The sequence below is a fragment of the Citrus sinensis genome, chromosome 3 (genome assembly GCF_022201045.2).
Source record: "Citrus sinensis cultivar Valencia sweet orange chromosome 3, DVS_A1.0, whole genome shotgun sequence".
In the NCBI taxonomy this organism is placed as follows: domain Eukaryota; kingdom Viridiplantae; phylum Streptophyta; class Magnoliopsida; order Sapindales; family Rutaceae; genus Citrus; species Citrus sinensis.
The window spans coordinates 6829082-6847829 of NC_068558.1; the positions used below are offsets into that span (position 1 = coordinate 6829082).

At 31.2% G+C, this 18748-nt stretch overlaps 2 protein-coding genes and 1 non-coding gene across 3 annotated transcripts; all 3 read right to left on the reverse strand.

Moving 5' to 3' along the window:
* Window positions 1-3367: 3367 nt before the first annotated feature.
* Window positions 3368-3458, reverse strand: TRNAY-GUA (transfer RNA tyrosine (anticodon GUA)). Its single transcript is given in 2 exon segments — window positions 3368-3403; window positions 3422-3458. It is a non-coding gene; the product is annotated as a tRNA-Tyr (tRNA).
* Window positions 3459-4134: 676 nt separating this feature from the next.
* LOC102610170 (dehydration-responsive element-binding protein 1B-like) lies at window positions 4135-5142 on the reverse strand. Its single transcript, XM_006477325.3, has one exon. The coding sequence runs from the start codon at window positions 5028-5030 to the stop codon at window positions 4299-4301; it is 732 nt and encodes a 243-aa protein (XP_006477388.2). The 5' UTR covers window positions 5031-5142; the 3' UTR covers window positions 4135-4298.
* Window positions 5143-12662: 7520 nt separating this feature from the next.
* Window positions 12663-13902, reverse strand: LOC102610481 (ethylene-responsive transcription factor ERF027). The gene has a single exon (XM_006477326.4). It carries the CDS (start codon window positions 13620-13622, stop codon window positions 12933-12935), a length of 690 nt encoding a protein of 229 aa, XP_006477389.3. The 5' UTR covers window positions 13623-13902; the 3' UTR covers window positions 12663-12932.
* Window positions 13903-18748: the final 4846 nt, after the last annotated feature.

Genomic DNA, 18748 nt, shown 5'->3' on the forward strand with positions numbered 1-18748 from the left:
ACATGAATGCATTCTACAATTTTTACACCCACTTAGCTCCAGCCCCGCTGGCAAAATCATTACATAATGTCATACGTGTCGCTCCCTGGCTAGCCACTAGCTAATGTCCATTCTATTCCTCGACGTTGCATTGGCCAGCAACCCCAGTCAAAAGTAAAACACTTGCTGAATGTCGGTTGCTTGTTTTGAAATTGTGGGCTTTGCTGATATTAACCTCAACATTATATTTAGTAAAATGGCCACCGACTCACCGTGCATACATCAACATGACTTTATATTACTTCCTCTTTCGATAAAAGTCCAATTCACATCCCACAAACAAAAATAAGGACAAATGCAGAGCAACTAATGAGCATTGAGCAGCCTTTTTGTACAGTCTGTGATATCTATTTAATAAATTAATAATGAGACATCTGAGCAACGCAAACAGTCCACTAGAATCCAAAAGTACAAAGGTGCCATGTTTTTGAAATAACAATGCTGGACGAAAATTAGCAGCCTATGGGTTATACTGATCGGGGGATAAACATTTGTTTATTTTCTATATTGCGATTTAAGTTTCTGTTTATATCTTATATTTTAAAAAATATATTAAAACACTCTTGTTGTTAAATATATTACATTTTACTTTTAGTTTTTTTTTTTATAATAATACCCTTATAATAATATTTTTAGAGAAATTAATAAAAAGGAAAAATAATAATTTCTCAAATTAATTGTAAAATTATGTAACATAACAATTTACACGTATTTTACTTTTAAGATTAGTTTGGTTAATTAATTTTTTTATAAAATAATTATTCATAAGATTGTTGTAAATAAATCAAACATTTCTTTAAGTTGGTTGATAGTAATTTATTTGTAAATAATTATTACTAAAATTGGTGTACTCGTACAAAAAATACTAGTTCTTCCACACTGATATTTACCTGATTAATTTACTAATAAATAATTATTAGATAATTGACTAATTAATTTTTTATAGATAAATGAATTAATATCAAGAATATTATTGGACGATATTATCATAAAAGCAAAGAAAAGTAAAGGTGAGAATATAACATATTTAACTATAACGATAGTATTTTAGGGTATTTTTAAAAATATAGGAACTAAACAGATATTTGAATCAAATATAGAAATTAAACAAGTATTTACCTCTTATAGAACAGATCATGAATGAACTCACCATATATTTAAATATTATGAAAGAGTGGTTCTCACCTCTTTAGCCCTATGCCTAAATTTGAGGGAGCAAATTCGATATTATACCAATTCAATTTAGTAATTAGATTAATCCTAGACATTGAAAGAGCATTTTACGAATTTGGAACTACAAACAATTAGATAAGAAATAAAAAAAAAAAAAACCAATACACTAAAGTTGTATTCGATTTTAAACGTGAAATTAATCAAACTTATTTTTCTAGAATCTTTTGTTGTTAGCAATCAGTTAATTAGTTAATCATGACTCTGAATCATTGTGAAATGAATAACTAATTAATATCCTTTTTAAATGAAAGGGATTAGAATCCATCGTGAATAATTATTATATTCAACAAAGAAACAAAAATACTTCGATAATCATAGGAAATTCTATAATGTCATGATTACAATTACAATATTAATGCTGTAATAAACATAAATTTTGTAAATTATACATAAACTAGTAAATAAAAAGTAAAATAAGCAAACTAACATAATAGTGGTAAATTATTGTTTTAAAATTGTAAACAAAACATATCATTATAAAAATAACATAAAACTTATAGATCAACACTAGAATTTTAATTTTAAAAAATAGTTTTTATTTAATTCATTTAAGTAAAGAAAAAAATTACTCATCAACTGAAAAAAATATTGTATTGAAAATAATTGGAATAATTTTTATTAAATTTGTTTAACCATAAATTTTATATTCATGCTAGGAAATTTATATACTTTTTTTTCATTTTATATCATAGTATTTATTACTACACAAGTCAATTAAGCAAAATTATTTTTCTTGATGTGAATCAAGTCAAAACAAAATAAAAAGACATTCTTATATTACTAGACATATATGAAATATCAATAAAATTATATCTAAATTTTAGTTTTATATATATTTCATTTAGTTTCAAAATTTACTTCTTACTTATACTAAAAGATCATTTGGGGTTGCTTGTTACTTATACTAAGAACGATGCAAATTCAATTATCTTACAAATAATTTTAAAAAATATGAAAAAAAATCTTCCAAAATAAAATTTCACATAAATCATCACATGCATTATATAAACACAAAACTATCATTATTCAATTTAGAAATGCAAACAATAAATATATAAGGTAATCATTATTATAGTGACTTTTCATTTTGCATTTGTAAGTTTTTATTTTTTTTTCAATAACTGTTATAATATTTACTTATTTTACACTTTATCAATAAATCTCCTATTTCATTTACATAATTTATATATCATTTTACACTCAATGTTGAGTTACAAGTTTTATGTTACATTTGTAAGTTTGTATTTTGTTTATCAATAATATATCATTTTACCACTTTTATTTTATTTACTCATTTTACTTTATATTTACAAGTCTTATATTTTATTTACTTAATTTATGTTTTATTTTACATTTAATGTTGATTTACAAGTTTTTTATTACATCTGTAAGTTAATTTTTTGTTTACCAAGCAATAATACATAATTTTACCACTCCTATATTAATTTACTTGTTTTACATTCTATTTATAGGTCTTATATTTTGTTTACTTAATTTGTGATTTATTTGATACTTAATTTACAAGTTTTATGTCATATTAATAAGTTTTAATTTTATTTACCAATGATATATCAATTTACCACTCCTATGTTAATTAACTTATTTTACCTTTCATTTATAAGTCTCATGTTCCATTTACATCATTTATGTTTTATTTTACACTTAATGTTGATTTACAAATTTTATGTTATATAAATAAGTTTTTGTATTATTTATAAATAATACATCAATTCATTGTTATTATGTTGATTTACTTGTCTTACCTTCCATTTTCAAATTTTATGTTCCATTTGCACAATTTATTTTATTTATTAATAATACACGAATTTATCACTCCAATTTTAATTTACTTATTTCACCTTCTATTTATAAATCTTATATTACATTTACATATAGTATATTTTATTTATACAATTTATATTTAATTACGATATTAATAATATAATTTTAATCATGACATTACAAAATGACCCTTACACATGTTGCGGTATTTTCAAAAGATCAATATTCAAGTAAATCCTCAATTCGACCCATTTTAAACATGTTTTACTGTTTTAGTACTTCTTTTTCCCCTTTCCTAGGTAGGTTAAAAAAATCCGACCTGCCGGATTCGAACCAGCGACCTAAGGATGTGCTGTTGGATAACCCACTACAGTCCTCCGCTCTGCCAACTGAGCTAAGGTCGGTTTGCATGAAGGCCACGTTTTAAAATAATTAATATCTTAGTCGTCCATAAAATTAGGCCACACAAGAAGCCCGAGCTCGACTTATTTGGGCCACATTGAGTCTAGCGCACCTGCCTTGGACAAGCTTTCAGAGGTTCACATAATTGTTTGTTTGTTCGGTTTTGGTTTTTTGTACTTGTTTGTTATTCACAAGCACCAATATTTAACGCTTCATGCATATGTGCAAATTAGATTATTTTTTCCTCCAAATTAATGTGAGGGGCCACTTGATCCTTTGATCTTTTAGTTAAACTATATAAATGACTAAATCAACCAAGGGAGTTATATTGTTGAGTCTTCACAATTTCCTCAAAATGCAAAAGGTTATTATAGCTATACTCCTTTTCAATTTGGTTCTAATGTGAAGGTCGTGACCCTTAGGATTTGTCCACGTGGTTTTCAAACAACATTATTTAACTTGTCACTTGAATTGAAATCTTATGGTATTAGGGTTTAAATTTTCGTAAGTCAGTTTAACTGAATGGTTATTTCAAGCAGTTTTATTTATTTGATCATCTGAGTTTGAATCCTATCAGTAATATGGGCTAAAAAAATTAATTTGTACTCTTATCAATCCCTATCTTTATAAAAAAAAAATTCAATAATTGAGAAAGTAAATATATTTGATACAATAAAAGATAAAAATAATCCCTTGTTATTCTCAGTTTCTCACAACCATGCAATCTGAATTTTATAACTATATGTAGAACTGCCTTAGCTAAATTTAAATTAATCTACATGCACAGTAAATACACTGAAAATATTAAAGTGAAAAAAAAAAACTACGGTAGAAATTACTCGTCAAATTGAATGACTCCACAACGACACACAGCCATCACTTTCCCCGTTATTATGATAATCCCACTTCATAACATCATCATTTCCAAAAAGTAAAGGTGGTGGTGAAAGAAGCAAACCCTCCGCCATGTCCGCAAGCAATCCCGGCATATCAAACACCGCGTGTTCATCCATATATAACACATTTTCTGGCAGCAATGTGTTTTCTTGCATCGTTTTCTGTACTTCCTCAAGCTTCACATGGTGAATATTGCTTTCTTCAAGTTCATCATCACGAGGTCTAAATGCTTCTGCTGCCTCAGCTGCAGCTTTCCTTATATCCTTAGCATCCGTGGAAGCCGGCACCGGTAACCTCCACACTGAGTCAGCGAAATTCAGGCAAGCTGATTTTCCTCTCAGTGCCAGCGCTGCCACGTCATGTGCCCTTGCAGCCATTTCTGGAGAAGGATAGGTACCTAGCCAAATGCGTGTTTGCTTGTTGGGTTCACGTAGCTCACATACCCATTTATTATTGTTTCTCCTTCTGACTCCTCTGAAAATCGGATGACGTGTCTCCTTAAACACTCTCCTCCCCGCCCGCTTCTTCGGCCTGCTCGTTGCTAGCAGTACTACTTCCTCGTCTGAGTGGGCACCTCGCCTTGGCGGCGCCGTGCTGCTGGCATCTGACTGTGTTGATGACTCCGGCTTATTGTCAGTCAAACCAGGATCTGAAACTTGGCCGAATAATATGTCCATGGTTTGAAGTTAGAAGTGCTGTGCTTGTGGAATCTGGGATAGAAAGTGCGTTCGAGTTTGACTTGTTTACTTGTTCTTGGTTCTGGATTCTAGGTTAAGGAACAAAGAGAGTGAAAGTGAGCGCTGTATTTATAGTTAAGTTGAGTTAAGATTTTGACACGTGGGCGAGAAATAAACACGCACACGGGTCTAATGGCTGCTCTCTCAAGTTGGCTGAGCCGCTATTGGGCCACGGTTCCTACAGAGTAAGATTGACTATTTGACTTTTGTCATTCAGTTTACTAATTATGGAAGAGGAAAAAAAACGCTGATTTGAAAAAAAAACGAAAAAAACAACTGACTGACGCTGAGCCTGCCCAAGTGTAATTTATTTTATTTTGTTTTTTCTTCTTATTTTTCTTCTTTTGCATTTTTTTTCCTTTTTTTGTTTCACAATGTGCTCCCATAATTTTAGTTTGATGCGGCATCTTAAGAGTTGAAAATAACACGTGTAAAGTTGTTCAAAGTACAGTGCGACATGTATGGAAGCACGATTCTCGTACGTCTTGTCTGCTTTTCGATGATTGAATTAGAAAAGATGACACCTGAAGGATTTGAATCACGTGGGAGATTTATTTTCAAAGTAATTAAAGTAAGAATGTTCTTTCGTAACTGTTACTATGAAGGATCTATCCAAAAAAAAAAAAAAAAGTATAGTTCCTTTAAAGTTCAATTTTAGTAAATTTAGGAGGAAATGTTAGTTTGGTCTCCCAATTTTAAACCTATTTTAATATTAAATTTTCGTAGTCTCTCTTAAATCGATTTGAACTCATATATTTATTATGTAACAAAATAATAATAGACGGATTATTATAAAAAAAAAATACTTTTTACTAGCTAGAATAGCATATGCACACATACGGTCCTATAATAAATTAACTTGACAAGATTATACGATTCCTCCTGAATAATTTTGAAGAGGCGAACAAATTAGATAAGGCAACTAGAGTTGGGAAATTGAGAATAATTACTGTATGAATTTCAACATTGCATGGAATAGTATATGCGCACATAATAATAAGATCTAATAAATTATTGTCACATCACTAACGTTATAAAATTAAAAATTTAAGGATTGGTTCAATTTTGTCAATCAATTTCATGCAAATTAAAAATTAATCATGCGCCCAACAATCTTGGCAACTTGAGTTCAAATCCCCCTAACTCCCCTTTGATAGGGGTTTATTTATCTACCTGCATTGGGGGCCGTATTAAAGTGAAGGTTGTTATTCGAACTGTCTCGATTGATGTTTGACTTTACTAGGACTCGAACTCCCCTTTTTTTTTTTTGGTCTAAATCATTCGGTATCCGGTGACCACATTGGGCCCCGACTACTCCGGATTCGAAGAGAGGGCGATTCTCCTCCCAACGTAGGCGACTCCACCAAGACTCGAACTGGGGAGCAAACCTAGTCGAGGCTTGAGGGGTTCAGTTCGCTACCAACTGAACCAACCAGTCGTTGGTTCGAACTCCCCTTTAATAGGGATTTATTTGAATATCCGCTTTAGGGGTAGAATAGATTTCTCTTCCATATTCAAGCGAGGGTTGTTATTTAGGTTGTGCCTTTTAGAATTATAAATAAGAATTCTAATTTATGTCTGATTGTAAAATATCAATAGAGTTCTTATCAGTATATCAAATTATATATATATAAGTGCTCACTAGTCTCTTATTCAACAAATATGAAACTAAACTGATATAATCAATAGATTTAAATTTGTTCAATTTTGTTTCTTTAATTCCTACACGTGATGATATCACTCAACAAAAAAATCAAAGATCGTCGCCCATTAAATAGTTATTCTATATACACTAATTAAACAATTAAAAATCATACGGTGAGCATAATGGTCAGGTTGTCCAAAGAGAGTCATTGGTCCATTATAAATTAACTAATTTATTCAAGGATGAAAACCAGAAATTTACACGTTGCCCCGCAAGTGGAAAAAATAAATATTTGCTAAGATTTGGAAAAATAAAAATAAAAGAATTGAAATTTCACAGCCCGTGTGGAGTAGCAAACAAAAGCATTTGTCTTGTCATAAATGTTTTTTAATTCGAGCAACAAAAGTGATAAAAACGTTGGGTAAAAGCTGTCAGTGAGTCAGACGATGGTGAGTGTCTACTGTCTACTTAATTAACGTGACGTGATGCAGATACATCTGGCAAAACCTTCTTGATTAAGGAATGCGTGACATCGCATCAAATCGAATCATCCTCATCCACGAAATAGAAACGGTTTTAACCACTAGATCCTGGGGACCAGAAGCGAGACCTGCTCATCGTCAAGGCGTGGGATCGGTTCATAATTCGGCGTTCACATTGGCAGAAAGCTTTATGGGCTGTAATGGGCTTGATAATTATTCTGGATCTGCTACTACTAACACCCCCGTAAAATTCTTATAAAACCCCAACTGTTAGGACTCCCCCCTTTATTAGTCATCAAAATGTCAGTTCCGACGTTTAACCTAAAGCCCTAAAAACTTTTTTGTTTCTCTACAAACGCCAATTTTACCCTCTCTCATAAGGTCCTTACTGCCCCTCTTTTCAAATTACGTCCCGAATTCTTGTGTTGCCAATGGATCTTCCTTTGAAATTGGCCACTGAATCTTCCTTTAAAATTGGACGGACAATCTCGTACGATAAATGTATAAGTTCTTTTAATTGGGTCCGACCTCAGTATGCGGCTCACCTTGCGGCTAGCTAAGTAGCTGTAGAATACTACTGTAAGCACCCCAGGACCAAACCGTCTACACCACACCACTCTTCATTATAAGGCACGGTTCTTTTATTGCATAAAAAAATAAGAATTTTGAAAAGAGCTGTGACATTTCACCCCTCAAATTTTCTCTCCAGCCCCCACATTTTTATTAATCATACTTATGTTCACAATTATCCTTATTAAATAATAAAAAGAACAATAAAAAAAAAAAAACACAACAAATACAATTCCAAAAACACTAGCCGCCTCCTACCACCTCAAAGCAATTGTACCACTATCCCTTAGTTGCCGATTGACCCTAGTAGCAAATTCTCCGACAACCATCAACCTATTAAAAGATAAATAATGAAAATGAACTAGCAATAAAGCGGTCGAGATTAGGATGAATAATAAAGAATGGTGACTTGAAGTAGTAACAATGGTGGTAGAAGGTAGCTAGGGTTTATGGAATTATTTTTTATTCTTTAATTAAATTTTTATCTTTTAATAGGGATAATTTTATAAATAAGTGAGGTTGATTGAATAATGGGGACTAATGAAAGAAATTAAGAGGGTCAAATATCATCACTCTTTTGAAAACTATACGTTGCCGTGAACCATTTTTACTCTCAATGTCCACACTCTTTCTCTCTTATTGCCATTACTACACAATTAATTTTTTTTTTATGAAGTATTACGCAACTAAAATGCCAATTTTTAAAAATATTGAATATTGAATATTTTCATAGATACATCCAAAAATCCTGTTAAAACATCTTAAGCCCAGTTCATTACCTGTCGGGACTCGGGATACATCTTATGCATAATATTTATTGTACAAATTGGAAACATGCTCCCTAACGAAAGTGAAAAATTACTCCTCATGTATACATAGAGAGATTCAAATCGGCCATAACTATGAGGTCAGAAAAGATCCACCACTGAGCTAATTACTAGTTTGTACTATTAATAAACCAATTATACAATAACAAATACAAATGAAGGAGTATATACTAGGGCACTTAAAATTTTTCTGTACTTAGATCGCTATTGTTTGTGACTTTTATGGACCTAACTTTTCTCTGTTTATAGTGATATAAACTCTTATACAATTTCTTTTTGGTAAAAAATAATATGTCAATATACTATTTGCCGGATGTTGTCATAGGTCAATTCATTTGTTACATTGAATTATATATAGTTTAATGATACTAATAGTATATTGACACATTAATTTATACAGAAAAAAAATTATATAGAAGTTTGTAACCCCATCGTTAACCATACAGATTATACGAGAATAACAAGTAGATGGTTCCTTTTTTCTTTTCTTTGCTTTAACATATATATTATTGCAATTATGCGCCAAGGATGTGCAATGATTTAGGTAAACATCAATATCTTATAACTTTGTTATAGACCAGCATTGAAAAATTATAGTTAATTAACAATTAAGTTAAACAGACAGAATAATGATTACTAATAATTAACACAATAGTAAAAGAAGAGAAAGAATATATAGTTACCATAACTAGCAAACCAATAATAATAATAATAATAATGATGGAGATCACTAGGGAGACAAAGCTTTGGTGGACCACTAAATGTTAAGTTTGAGACCTTTTAGCATGTATTCCAAGGGAGAAAAGATGAGATATTTAGAAAGAGAGATTAACAAATTTATTTCCACCTAACATGTTTTCCCTTCTATTCATAAATTTATCCAAAACTAAACAATTTTTCAATTTGAAGAATTTGTTTAAGATTAAGGTGCTTCGATTTTTAATCGTAGATTGTTAAATTTATAACATCTTACTGTTAAAAGAAAAGCTAAAATTATTCACCAAAAAATATAAAATATTATAGATAATTGAGGCATTATGACTTTTAATACACAACTATTGTGAACTAAAGTTACTGACTTTGCAAGAATTTTAGAACAACATATAAGATAAAATTATTCAAAAATCTATTTAGTAAAATATTTTAAAAAATAAGCTAAAGTACAATAGATATAAGTGTGCCTTAAGTTAATTAAAGTACCTATGAATAATGTGTTTGTCCTTCCATAAAATTTATCTTTATAGCTGGTTAGCTGATGTTGAATTTCATAGATTGCTCAGAAGGAAGAGAATGCTATTATTTTCTCTAAAGAGATATAAAAGCGTTTTTCCATTGTCCTTATATAGACAATAAGACCAATCGTAACTATATATTATAATAAAGAATCAAAATAAGACTCCTGCTAGTAATTTCTAAGACAAGTAAGCTTCTGAATCTTATGCATTAGTATATTTATTAATTTATAAAATCAAAACAGCTTTTTTGTTTTTTGGTGTAAAGTATATAATGCTTAAAGATATATTAAAATAAAAGAAAACAGCCAGCCAGCAAAAAAATAATTTAAAATGCATGATTTACTTAGTAGGGAAACGAAAACGAAAATTCATTATTTCTTGAGATTTTTTATATTGGTAATAATTAGCTCAAAAAGGGACTATAAACGTCAGCTTCATGGTTGATGATTCTAATGAACTTATTATACATCTAATTAATTATTTTGCGTGTATTATGTGTGTGTGCGCTTTATTTATGGGAGAAGAATGGCGAGAGGGACGCATCAAGAAGAAGAAGAAGAAGCAACAGTGACTTAGAAAAAGAAAAAAAAGTGGAGTTGGTTTTGTCGGCCATATATGCCAAACCAATGGATGGATTAATTGGCTTATTGATGTGCCATTTTTAATTTCTCATTCCAAATTTCGGCTGCACAAAGCACTTATATATTAATAATACACATGCACTATCTTTCTTTCGGCTTTTGGATTTCTTGGCCGACTTGCATCCATGCATCTTTTTTTTTTTTTTCCTTCTTTTATTTTGCACATGGTATAAAATATTTTGAAGAAAACTAAAAAAAAATAAATTATAATTTAATTAATTAAATTTGGGATGAGAAGTGTCCCTTCCATTTTGAGGAAGGGTAATTGATGCAGCAGAAAGTAAGTCAAATACTAGCAACAGTTGCCTAAAATTGCAGATTGACTTTAATTTTAGTAAAGGCGACGGGTCTACACTCTACATAGACCTTAAGGATTAAGGGTCCACTTCTAGATATGACAATATATGATTGTCTCCTTAAAGTGGAGAAAATACAAGTGGGGCCTCACAGTCACAGCATTGATTTGATCGCAGCGCCTCAAATCTTGACTACGTGTTGAAAACGCATTGGCTAAAACCACTTTACACTTCTTCAAATCGTTTGATACGTGGATTTTACGAGTATGTTATTAAGATAAAAATTATTATGCCCTAGCACTTTTACTTAGTGATTTTCATATAATTTTATTTAGTTAATCAATCCGGATTTGATTTTTGATGAATATGGAACACCTTACCAATCTCTACTTAAAAAAATAAAAATATTAATAAATAAAAATTCCCATATCAACAGAGTTTTAATCTCTAATGTTACTAAGGATACTTGCATAAAATGTGGCGGACAAGTATTATGAGTATGCCATCTGCTAAGCATGAAGATTTACTTGTAATCTGAAGATGATGACGGACAATAAACGTAGTATCATATTCAATCACCAACTTATTCAACCCGGAGTATGAGTTGAGATTGCTCAGCAGCTAAATAACAGTAGTAAAAAGAAAATATAGACAAGCAAAACAATCTATCAAAACACCCCCACCATCTCAAAATAAATTATCAGCAGTTAGTATTACATAATTTCCTTTATTCAAGCTATCCATATTCGCCTTGCAAAATCTAACATTCACTTCCAAACTCAGAATTTGGTTAAGGTAATACATACATGTGTACTGTTTATATAAATTTCGATCAAGTGCATGAGTCGCATATCAATTTATTGTTGGTAGAATTGTGTTATGGGGTCCACAACTCCACTAATTAACGAACATCCACCACATGAACCTATAAATATTAATGATGACTTTTAACCACTGAAATTTGAGGGCTCCCAAACCTTGTCAAATAGCACCTTTGTCATCCATAAAATTGAAAAATTGAGACTTTAAAGCATTAGACAACAAGCCGGTAGAATAATAAAGTCAATCTCCTATTGACATGTTACTTATGTAAGAAATCGAAAATTCACTATATTTCTTCTATGAAATGTAGGTTAAATTTCTTAGTTTCTATAGCATGGCTTAATTCTGGTGACTTATTACTTAACGTGGATAGTTATCTTTTTGCTATCTAGTGATGATGAGGTTGTAACTCATGGAGCATTCTAAGAAAATTTCCTCATAAAGCAATTAAATCGTCGAGCAATGATGAAAAATCATTCAAGAGATAGAAAATTTTTCTTTATATGTAATGATTGTAAAAAAAATTAACACAAAAATTTTATTAACTAATTGAAAATTGACACATAAAGAACTAAAGAAAGGGACAGAACAGTTGCCCATGATTGCATTTGTACCCAAGACATAAATTAGTCTCCAGTAATTAATTCTTGCTACTTCAAATCCACTTTTAATCTTTCATAGAAAAGATATTGACATTTTAGTGGGGCCCCTAATGTTTTGAATTTGATTCATAATCTCAAAATTCCAAAAGGATGCAAAGACATAGTGAGAGACATGATTAAAGAACCTTGTCTTTCAATTTTGCTTAATGTATGAGAGGGAGAGATAATTAAAACTTTTCATGAATTCTTTCTTTTATTATTATTATTTTTTCTTTCAATCTCAGCAACGTGTTTACCATATTACCCCCATATTATTCAAAGCTGCTGCTGATTCAAATCTCCCGTGGACGATACACAGTCATATAATTTTCATTTAAAAAAAGCAAATTAAACTATTAAAGTATAAGAAGATCGAAAAGATAGAACATAATTGTGTAGAAGACATGAGAATATGAAACAAGCGGCGGACCGTAACATTACGTATATAAATTGATACAGTGTATAATTAATAAAGCAGGAAGCACACAACATGATCAGTAAATTAATTTAAATAACTCTACGTCCTGAGACTCACTGTTTCTTATCATAGACTACGTGAATTATCCTATTTTTCGTTTCACCTCTCTCTCCTTTTTTCAAGATTTATTGAATTATCTTATATTACATGACCATATCAAACCGTAACGAACAAAAATGCCATGTTCAGTTCATTAGGAGCATTATCAAAAGTAGCTCCACAAACGTTCTCCATCAGAATTCTCCGGCGAATCATCAGACGGCGAAGAGTTTAGTCTAGGCGGGGACACCATCATTCCCTCTGCCATGTCCACTAGCAAATTAGGCATGTTCAAAAGTGCGTCCTCGTCAACAAATTCTCCAATCACATCATTGCTGCGCGACTGTTCCATTCTTTGATTCTCATCAGGATCACTTACACTTTCGGCCTTTCTTCGAGCACAAGAAGCAGCCGCAGCTGCAGCGGCGTTACGTATGTCCACAGAAGAAGAAGAAGCAGGCACCGGGTAGGTTGAAACAAAGTTAGGGAAATTGAGCACAGCATCACTTCCTTTGAGGGCTAGGGCTGCAACATCATAAGCGGCCGCTGCCATTTCAGGAGTAGGATATGTACCGAGCCATATACGTGTGCTCTTGCGAGGCTCCCGGACCTCCGACACCCATTTGCTGTTCCGGCACCGGATTCCTCGGTACAACGGGTGTTTCTTGGTGGAGCTTGACGGGGCAGCGGCCATGGTACTGGTGTTAGATGATGGGTGAGCTAAATTTTCACTTATGGGAGAAGGGTAATTTTGACACGTGGAAGTATTATTGTGAAGGGAATGTGGCCCTCGAAGTTGAAGATAGTGGTCTAATTCGGGTACGTTGGTAGGATTTTGAGGGTCATGATCACCCATATATAATATAAGGCTTTTAGGAAATATTGAAGATAAATAAATATATATATATATATCTGGGGGATTAGTATAGTTATATATGTTGGGTACTTAATTAAGGTGATATAGCAATACATATTTATAAAAAAAGTGAAAGCGTGGGCAATTCGCGGGGTCGATTGAAACTCGTGGTATCCAGTAATATTGCTAGCTGCTAGCTAGGGTTTTCAAGTCTACTTGCATGTTTTCTAAGTGGAAAATGATAGTTGACACTCTAATATATATATATATGCATACATATTTTTATGTTTTTTTTTTTTTTTGGGAGCTATATGATGAAATTGATGGAGAGAACGCACGCTTAATTATGCTCGCACGCTATTAATTAGTTACGATATTGCCTTACATAACAATAGCAAGGCCAAGAATTGTGAATTCCGCTGTTAGTAATTAATGTAGAAGTACATCACATAAGCACACACGAATAATTCACGATTAGAAATATATGAGTTTGATGCTGAGATTTTTATGTACAAGTCATGATACTGGCCAGGAATTTTATCAGGGGGATTTGCAAATTCAAAGAATATGTATGTATAGTTGTGTTCTGATACATAACTACATAGACTATTAATGAGTTTCATTCGTTGAATGTTCTTAATTACCTGATTCTAGGCAAATTTAAATTAAATCTGGTAACCAAAAATTAGGTAGTGGTTCGATCAAATTATATTTATAATTTAATCAAACAAGGCAAAGTTACAAGTATCTCATAACCTAATGACAATTAATGAGTGACAACTAATCTAAATACCACACACATGTTCCCCCATGGATGAAGGATCCTAGCTAGCTTCAATGAGATCAATCTTCATGAATAGTCCGCAGGGGTCCCATTTTCGTGCTTGCATCCTGACCAAAAAGGGCCAGAAAACTGCAGACAGAGCAAAAGATGTTTCTTCAGATACGATTATTACAGTCAAATCCATGTTCGGTTTGGGCGGCTGGTACTGGTACTTTCCTTGGACAATATTTGGCCAACAAGGAGTTTTTGTTTTTCCACGCCCTTTAACAGTCTTATTAGTTTCTCTTTGTCACACATGATTTTAGTGTCTGATTGTGTCACTTCCTTTTCCTCATCTATGGAATCCTTAATCTTTTGGGTACGGCTAATACCTTTTCAATTGTTAATGTAATGTATGCTATTTACTGAAGAGATTTCAGATTTGAAGGTTTCCTACCATTCAATGTACTCTAAAAAATCTTTTGTTGGGACCAGAAATATGTTGTATATTTGAATGATAAGTGCGTGTGATGTTATTGCCCACTCGTGGAATTTCCCAGCAAATCTGTGTCACTAGAGTCTTGAATTGCCAACAAAACTGAGTGGATGGTACCTTGTGGTCCTGCATACATTATTGTTCTTAGAATTAAGAAAAATGTTTTCTTGATTAGCAGTTGCTAACTATTTAACAAGATGTTTTTGAATATATTTGACTATATATTGTTTTATTGATAAATTTTCCTATTCTATCGTGGTATGCTAAAACCTATGTGCGTATGACATATATTTTTTTTTCTTTTTTTCTTTTTTAATTTTCAAATCCATTAAGCAGAGTTAGTTAAGGACCTAAAATTCCTTTTTAACCTCAGCTTCTTTCTTGTCACTCATAATTAAGTGCTTACTTGCTTTACAGGAGAATGAGTGAAGAAGTGAGAATTAAATCTTTCCAAATATAAGTAGCTATTTGGGTAGAGAAATGAAATTCTTTTATAGATCTAAATATGAACCTAGATTTTGTCATAGGGCCAGTTTGGGATTGCGAAAACTGATGAAATAAGTTGCGGATTAAAAAGGTAGTTTGGTGTTTTGGTAAATTGTGCTATTGTGGTTGTTGTGAGTTTGAAAAGTAAAGTATATGTGTTTAGTAAATTTTATTACGAAAATGTTGTTTTATTATATAATGACCAAAATAGACATAAGTTTTAATTTTAATTTTTATTTTTAGAGTATGTTTAATAAATTGTTTACACATATCTTTTTTTTTTAAATATGTAAAATTACATTAAAAACTCAATTAAAAAAAAAGAACTTTATAATCGGTTACATAAAATATGATAAAAATTCATAGTTACACATAATCTAAATAAAATAAAAAGTAATATGTATTACATATTTACATTCATAATAAATTTTTTGCAATAAAGTTCCTCCAATTTTTCATTTCTTGGGATCCAGACCCATTAGTATTGTGATACTTTTCTTGAGTGTTATTATCTCTTTCTATTCCTTCATTAAATATTGAAGTAGGATAATTTTCGATGTTGTCAAAATGCAGATCACATTGCACATGTCTTCTTATATAATTGTGTAATGTCATGGTTGCAATGACTATTTTCACTTGTTTGGCAAACAGATAGCTAGGTATGTCTCTTAAAATCTTTCATCTTTTCTTCTCCATACTCCAAATGTGCGTTCAATAATGGTTCTAAGCAATGAGTGAGCATGATTAAATATTTCTTGATAACCTGTGGGTTTACTACCTTGACGAAACTCTGGAAGGTGGTATTTTTCACCTTTATATGGACCTAAAAAACCACTAATTTGGGGGTATCCTGCATCCACTAAGTAATATTTTCCTGTTGAATAAAAAACATGTAAATTTATATCGTAATATTTTAAAAGATTAAATTAAAATTCAACTTGAATACTTTGTTAACAAAAATACTAAATATTTAAGAAATAACTTTAAAAAAATGAAACACCTTTGGGAGGCTGTGGAAAATTCATTGTATGATTTCTAATAGCTGTTAGAAAAATCCTTGCATGCCTTCCCAACCTGCAAGTGCAAAAATAAATTGCAAATCAAAACTACATTCAACCATTATATTTTGAGTCGGTATTTCTTTTCTATCAATATATGGTATTTGATCTTCTAGGGATATTGTGGTAAGAACATGCACACCATCTATAGCACCAATATAATCCCAATAATAGCATGAAAACATATTTATTACTAATCTGTAACTTTGAAAAACAAAAATTAAAAATAATTTTTTAATTACCTTAAAGTGGGGCATGTATTTCGAATCTCTCAGTATTTCTTTAGGAACCTCCTTAAACTCAGGATCTTCTGGCTTTATTATATCTATTGCTATAAGATACACAATATCTAATGCTTGCCTAAAATATCTGTTGATGGTTTCACCTGAGTGTTGAAAGCATTTTTGTGCTAACCTATTTCCAACCTCATGTCCCAAAGTACGCAAAAACATTCCTAGAATCTCAGTAGCCCCCATTCTTCTTGAAACTTTTAGCCCATAATTTATTTTTAGATCAACATATAATTTAAAAAAATACAGACTTTTCCATTCTAAACATCTTGTAGCACCAATTATCATTTCCTTCTAATACATCCTTCAACCACATAATTCCAGTTTGTATAGAATTCATACAAGGTTGTTTATAAATATATTTGAGATAATAGTCTTCTATAAGAAGTGCAGAGATACATACAATTTGGTCGAACACCTCATCATCAAATGCATCCATTTCTAAAATAAACTTATAAACAATTATTCAAAAATTATCACTAAACATGTAGTAAAATTTAAAAAAAAAAGTAAAAATAAAAAGTTGTTATAAACAATTATGAAAATCATTCATAATTATTATTACAACTAATGTTTAATGAAAGGTAGTATGAAAACAGTATCAAAAAATTAATTGTTCATGAAACACCTTATTCTGAAAAGAAACTAAAATCTAAAAGCCTAAAGGAAAATCTAACATCATCTAATGAGATTACTACAATAACATATTTTAAGATTATAAACCGATGATTTCTCAAATTGAAGCCATTTAAGCATTGTCTCTGGGTCTTTCATGATATAAAAAAAAATCTCTCTCTTCTCTTTAGATAAAAGAGTCGAGTGGTAAATAACCATACGTCGCTTCCAACTTCCACTCCAGGTAAAAATTCAACCATTTGCATCACTTCAGGAATACTACAGCTGATAGTGTCATTTTTTTTTTATCCTCAACAACATTTATAGGGTGGTCAATCTATTGTGATAATTTCATAGCGCCTCCCATCTTTGCCCTTCCTAATCTAACCTTTTTAAATTTCTTCACCTTTTTATCTACTATCTCACATATTTGAGCTTTTCTTTTATCCACCAATTTCTCAAAATTTTCAATACCTTTGTCAGATTTTAATTGATCAGTGAACTCATCCAAATCACCATTACTTTCTCATGGAATAACATTTTTCTCTAGCTCTTCATGACTTTCATATGGAAAGACACCAGCCGAAGGTGCCCAAGCATGCTTTTCGGTGGCTGCAGTGTTCATGAACATCCTGTCCAACTGCCCTTCTAATTCTTTATCAAAGCCTCCTTTACGAAATGTTAAACACTGTATAAAGTTAAACACTAATTTTGTATATAATAAAAAAAATTGTAAATGGTAAAATAATCAGCATTCATACCTTTATTTTCTTCTTCCACTACTCTTCAGAAGCATCAATAGTCTTTAATATGGAATTCCATCCTAGACCAGTTTCTTTCCCCACAAGATCTTTCCATAATTTCCAATTACTTTTAAGGGCATCCCACTTATTTTTCAAGTGTCTTTTAGTATACGTTTTTTCAGTTGTCTTAATGAAATTTGCAACTAAGCTTTCCCATCCAACATTAGTAAAATGAGTTACTAGTGTGCCTTAATAAGTTGTGCATTACTGGAAGTTTCAGTAGAGTTGGCAATATTGTTATTCTTCATCTATAATAACAAAATGTAAAATCCAAAACTCATTCATGACAGTCATGGCAAACAAGCAATAACGGATATCAAGCACTCAAGAAATCAAACAATTATATCATTAATGAGCATATCACAATCAAAAGCCACGTTCATACAAACATGGCTATAGTGAAATATAATTAACTATATATTAAAGTTAGACATTTTGTGATTATAAGAAAAATAGGTCTGGAAATATGTATAAAATACAAACTTAAATTATGACAATAGATTAAATAATTACAATAGATATAAAACGCTAAATTAATACCAATGAATTAATGCTTCGTTCAACTTTTTTTTTCCGCATTGTAATATTTGTAAGAAAAAGAAGAACAGTAAAACG

Bases quoted from the DNA above. Each gene is read 5' to 3' on its own strand.
- LOC102610481 (XM_006477326.4), bottom strand. From the start codon at position 13,622: ATGGGTGATCATGACCCTCAAAATCCTACCAACGTACCCGAATTAGAC.
- LOC102610170 (XM_006477325.3), bottom strand. From the start codon at position 5,030: ATGGACATATTATTCGGCCAAGTTTCAGATCCTGGTTTGACTGACAAT.